The sequence below is a fragment of the Rhinolophus sinicus genome, chromosome X (assembly GCF_036562045.2).
Source record: "Rhinolophus sinicus isolate RSC01 chromosome X, ASM3656204v1, whole genome shotgun sequence".
Lineage (NCBI taxonomy): Eukaryota > Metazoa > Chordata > Mammalia > Chiroptera > Rhinolophidae > Rhinolophus > Rhinolophus sinicus.
Genome location: NC_133768.1, coordinates 115,322,033 through 115,328,072, shown reverse-complemented (window position 1 = coordinate 115,328,072; position 6,040 = coordinate 115,322,033). Strand labels below are relative to the sequence as shown.

The following is a 6,040-nucleotide window of genomic DNA, read 5'->3' as shown; positions in this document are numbered from 1 at the left end:
TTCTGATAGTTGCACAGCAATGTGAATATACATAATGCCACTGAACTGTATACTTCAAAATAGTTAAATGGTTATATACACATATATACATATACACACACACGGGGGTGCCAAAAAAATGTATACGACTGTGGTTAACATTGCTAATTTTTAAATATTCAAATGACAAGTGGAAAGACCTATTAAGAATCTTTAAGAAAGAAAACAAACTTAACCGTAGAAAATTAAGCAAAACTCAGGAACAGGCAATAAATGAAGAATTATTTGTTTCTGCATGATGAAATACACAGGCTAATAAACACTCAGAGAATTTTCCACCTCACTAGTAGTCAACAAAGTGTCAATTAATACAACATTTTCCATCTAACAAATTAGCAAAGATGATAATTGTCACTGCTGGCAACTTCATAGGAAAATAACACTCTCAGACCCGAGAGTGTAAACTGGGCAATCTTTCTGGAGGGCAGTATACCAGTATGCATTAAAAGCCTCTTCTTTTGACAGAGGTCCCTTCTAGAAATCTTATCAAAAGAAACCAACCAGAAATACAGGCAAAGATTCAGCTACAAGGATATTACAGTGGTCTAATGATGGTAGTGAGAAATTGAAAGCTGTCTAAATGTCTAAGAGCAGAACAAGATAATTCAGTTATGGCAGATTCACAGGCTAGAATGCAGGCGTTAAAATAACCGTACTGAATGCTTATAATGTATTGTTAAGTAAAAAAAATCGCTTGAATCAAATGATGCCAATTTTGTTTTTCAAAGCATGTGCTTGTATGTATGCACTTGTGTACAAAAAGCCAGGAAGGAAGACACTGAGTGGCCTGAGGACTCCCTGCTTGGAAGCCACCTTGCCCCAGGAGGGCACTCTGGGTGAGTTCCAGTGGCTTCTGTTTTTGCACTGCAGCCCAGGAAGCTGTGGCAGCAACAGCTGGGGCAAACAGCCCTGGGAGCGGCTCTGCTTCCACCGCAGAATCTGTGGGAAGAGGCCAAGTGGTCCCAAAAGTCACCATAGACAAAATCAAGGGATGGTTGCTGCCACAGCTGATGTTATGATCTTGGACTCCTAGATAATGAAACTTGAAACTAACAATAGCTAACATCTATTGGGCACTTTATATGTATTTTCATTTAATGCACCTAACATGCAAAGAGATATCTCTAAGATAGGTATTAATTATCCATGTTATTGGTGACGAAGCTGAGGTCCAGAACAATTTGGTGACTTATCCAAGTCACAAAGCTAAGATGTGGATAGAGGAGCTGGGCTTCAAACCCAGATGGATGTACCTTATTTTTGGCTGCTATGGCAAAAGTGGGAAAGACATGACAGTGAGCAAATGAAAAACAGTAAGTAAATGAATGAAAGTGGCTTCTGGAATTGGGTTTTTTCGGGAACAGTGCCCCATAGCTTTTGTCCATGAATAGTCACTGTCCCCAGGGACTGTGGTCACTGGTACAAAATGCAACATGCTGCAAATCCCTCAGGTCCTGCCACATCCCAGTGAAGGTTTGTGGCCCTGGCCCGGGGAAGAATCTGGCTTGGGTTATCTCTTCCCTCTTCTTGCAGCTGAAGGCAGACCCAGGGGAGGCAGCTGGGACAAGCCCAGTGAAATCTTAAGGGTTCCCAAGACTGGAACTTTTGCATTCAGGGAGAAGCCTGTCAAATGGGACTCTGTTGTCTTTGGTATCCTTTGCCAAATAATTTCTTGGGTAGCACCAGCCGCTGCCTTCACTCCCAGCAAAGCCCACATTACCCAGGCAGTGCCCTCTCCTCCAGCCAGGGTCCATGCCCCCTTCCTCAGTCAGTGTACCCTTACCCTGCAACTGCCCCATCCCCATCAAACACCCCTCCTTTATGTGCAGATAACCCTCTGGCCAGTGCCTCCTCCCTAGCCCTTCCCCTTTAAAAGCCAGGAATCCGTTTTTCATCCTATATCAGTTTAGACCCTATACCAGCCAGGCTTATGGTCCTGGTCACCAGCCTGTACCCCCTTCATCACCCATGTCTACTTCCCTAGTCCTGCTCCTTCATCTAGACCTGCTTAGAGCCAGGCCATCCAGGTGGTTCCCATTCTCCATGAAACCATTTCATGTTTTTCATAGACTGAAACATCAACTCAGGACAGCCTCAAGATGAAGTTCCCCCTAAAGCTTTCCCTGAGAAACGCTCCGCTCCAGGCTACCACCAAAGCCGCAGGCCCATTCCTCCTCTCAGAGCCTCATCTGTCCCTCGACCCCTACCCCACAACCCTCCAGATTCCTTTGCTGGGATACAAACTCTGTATGAGCTAAGTCGGCTACATAAAAACAGAGAACCAGGTATTTTGTCAATTGTTTTTAATTTTTAAACAAATCACTTAAAAAAATTTTTTTGGACTGCATATATTTTATATTTTATTTTAGAACATTTAGTGTATATGAAGAATTTTTTAAAACAAATTTAAGTAACATCACTGAAACACATCTGAAGATTAACAAAAATTTAAATTATTTACTGTAAACCATTTCATTTTTACTATTCTTTTGGCAAATTCAAACTATCAACAAGTGTCACATATCGAAAAAAGTATATTGCTCACTTTTTTGTCTCATGCCAATTGTAGATATAACAAAATGGATCATCCGCTTTAATACATTTTAAAATCTTTTACAAATACTTCTCTATCTCTAAGAACTCATAAGAATGAACGAAAATGACTAAGATCAGATCTTTCACATTTCACACTAGTTGTGGCTATAACAAAGTGGATCAACTATTTGAATAAACTCATACTTTTATGTTTCTGAAAATAAAGGAAACTTAGTTACCCCTTACAGCAAGTTAAACTCCCTATCTGTTTGTCTCCTTGCTTCATACCAGTTGTAGTTATAATGAAATAGATCAACTACTTGAATAAAGTCATATCCCTTCCTATGTTTAACAAATTGAGATCTTTCACATCTTAAAGTAAATCTTATCTAGCTTTCAGTGTATATTTATATATAAATCTATATTTAACACTTACATTTAACTTCTAAATTTAACAAACACTATTATTTAGAATTTAGCAAACATAGAAACAACTAAAATTAATTTGAAATCACACATTTTTTATGAAAAAAAGCAATACTAGAGGAGGTCATAACTTGAGAGTTTTCCTGAGTAGGTGGGCTTAAGTGAAAAGGAAAGCAAAAAACAGCCCACGATACATTTTTGTCAAAGAATTAAGCCAAAGGCAATCACAAAGCATTTTGTGCACGTAAACACCAACTTTATCTAAGTAATGCAATACAGCCATGCAACAATCTGAAGATTCTGAGCTAAACTAATTTCTCCTAAATTAACAATGCATCAAACAAAGCTTCCACTTTTATCCTCCAGTTATTGTAACATGACTAATTCTTATCAGCGAGAGAGGCCAAGACCCTTAAGGGCAAGAAGTGGTTGGAACTTATCAAACTGACCTCCCTTGAGGGGTACAACATAGACATTTCCCTGTACTGAGTCCCTGTACCCTGCTGGGTAAAGGACCCAATGAAGGAAGAGAGAAGAGACAGAATGGCAAGAAAGGAAAGCAGGAGGGGGAGAGGGCTGGGGCGGAATTTTGAGTAAAACGAAGAAAGAGAAACCTGAGAAAGAGAAACCTGAGAAACGAAGAAAGAGAAACCTGAAAAAACAGCCTACTGAGGAGGCACAGCAGTGGCTTTCTGCTCTGGTGGCAACCACTACGGCAGCGGTGGCAACAGCAGCATCTGCGGGAACAGCAGCGGCAGCGGCAACATCAGCGGCGGCAGCGGCGGCAACAGCAGCATCTGCGGCAACAGCAGCACCTGGGGCAACAGCAGCGGCGGAGGCGGCGGCAACTGCAGCATCTGCGGCAACAGCAGCATCTGCAGCAACTGCAGCGACGGTGGTGGCGGCAGCAACAGCAGCGGTGGTGGCAACAGCAGCAACAGCAGCAATGGTGGCAACAGCAGCAACCGCAGCAACAGCAACGACAGCAACAGCAACGGCAACATCTGCGGCAACAGCAGCAACAGCAGCAATGGCGGCAACAGCAGCGATGGCGGCAACAGCAGCAACCGCAGCAACAGCAACGGCGGCAACAGCAACGGCATCATCTGCGGCAACAGCAGCAATGGCAACAACAGCGGCAGGAACAGCAACAGTAACAGCAGCATCTACGGCAACAGAAACGGCAGCAGCGGCGGCAACAGCAGCAACTGCAGCAACAGCACCAGCAGCCGTGGCAATGGCAGTGGCAGCAGTAGTGGCAACGGCAGCAGCGGTGGCAACGGCAACAGCGGCAACGGCAACAGCGGCAACGGCTGCAACAGCGGTAACGGTAGCGGCCTAGAAGAACCTCGTGGGGACGCCCCCGACAGCCCCAGCCTCCAGAGGCTTCACCGAGTTGTAGTGCTCACCGAGGTCGCAGGCGTAGTGCATGTAGACGAGGGTGATTGGCTTCCGGGTGTACTCCTCCCCGATGATTAAGATGGGTGCATCGGCCTGGATCACCTCGATGGGGCTCTGCAGGATGTGCGACAAGGCCCTCAGCTCCACCTGGCTTCCCCACGACGCGCTGTACACAACCTTGTCGCAGTAGCGCAAGAAGTCGTCGTGGGTGTAGGCATCGCCGGTTTCAGATTCACTAAAGAAGGGCAAGAACTCATCGACGTGCAACCGCATGTATTCGGCGGTGCGGGCCCGTAGGTTCTCCACAGTCTCGAAGGCCGTCACCTGGTCTAGGATGGCGCGGTACATGCAGTGGCCATCAGCCTGGATTTCCTTCATCTCCAGATTCCTGGCCTCTAGGATGATGGCCAGCCTCTTCTCCTCATCACGCTGGTAGCTGGTCAGCTGCTCGACCTGGGCCTCGGTAAGCCTCTCCTGGCGCTCTCTTTCGAGCGCCGCCTTCCTTTCCCTCCTTTTCTGGGCCCTGAGGAAGCGGGGATGCTGGTTCTCGAGATCCATCTTTGCCAGATCTTCAGTGACGGAAACGAGGCTGCTGTTCTCAGGGAGCGTACTTCGGAAATCCTCCAGCTCCTGCTTCTGCTTCTGCTCCAATTCAGCCTCAAGGCGAGCCACCTCAAGGAGCAACTGCCTTCTTTTCTTCCTGTCACCCTTCGGGACCTCGCTCTTCATGGCCATGATGTGGGCCTGCAGCTCCCTCTTTTCACGCTGGTGGCGTCGTAACATCCGCTGGTATTCATTCTGCGCCTCTTCCATGGTGTTTAATGGTAGACGAGAACCGAAGTGCGGTGATCGTTCAAATACCGGCTACAGTTCACACTAAAACCTCAGACTCCCGACTAGGCCGCAGGTCTTCACCCTCCTCTAGCCACTGCTCCTCCACACCTCGCGGGAGCTGGGTGCCCCACTTTTATTCATGGCCCTCTCAGCCATTGGCTACTGTCTCTCAATGGTCACGCCCCCAATACGTCTCACACTAGGATTGGCTGTTGGGAGACCCTAAATACGCCCCCCGTAGACCCCGTAGCAACGGCCGGTTCAAAATTCGACACGTAAGATTCCGCCTTTGCACGGTACGTGCAGTGATTCTACCTTTGCATGGTACGTGCAGCGATTGGGCTTGTAGACTTTTTCATAGACTTTTACTCTCTACTTCATTTCCAAGGCTGAACACAATTCAGGCACTGGTTGTGCTTGAGAATTGCATGACAAATATATCACCAGCTGAATGGTGCTCTGACACTGGACCTCCCATTACTCCTAATGTTCAAAAAATAATGTGGCTGTTTCCAGCTTTTGAGGTCCCTTGACTGGTGAACCCTTAATTTTGTATATTAGAACAAAGACATTTCCTTGCGTTCCTGGGAACATGGGTCCTTTTGGTTTAGGTCTCGAATCTACCCTGTCCTATTTCAGTGTAAAAAGGTAACAGCCCCTCTCCCTAAAGTCATTCACCACAACTGCACAGACCTCTTGGCTTGTGCTAACAGATTGCACCTTTCCTAACCTCCTCTCCTGGGTTCCCAGCTTCCAAAATGGGCTCCCTAGGATGCTCAGGAAGCACAACAGCTGGCCTTCATCA

General features: G+C 46.4%; 1 protein-coding gene across 1 annotated transcript; it reads right to left on the bottom strand.

The window, feature by feature from the left end:
• Positions 1 to 4,338: 4,338 nt before the first annotated feature.
• Positions 4,339 to 5,214, bottom strand: OTUD6A (OTU deubiquitinase 6A). The gene has a single exon (XM_019747904.2). It carries the CDS (start codon positions 5,212 to 5,214, stop codon positions 4,339 to 4,341), a length of 876 nt encoding a protein of 291 aa, XP_019603463.1.
• Between the last annotated feature and the right edge of the window lie 826 nt (positions 5,215 to 6,040).

Coding starts and splice junctions, on each gene's coding strand:
- OTUD6A (XM_019747904.2), bottom strand. CDS start 5,214: ATGGAAGAGGCGCAGAATGAATACCAGCGGATGTTACGACGCCACCAG.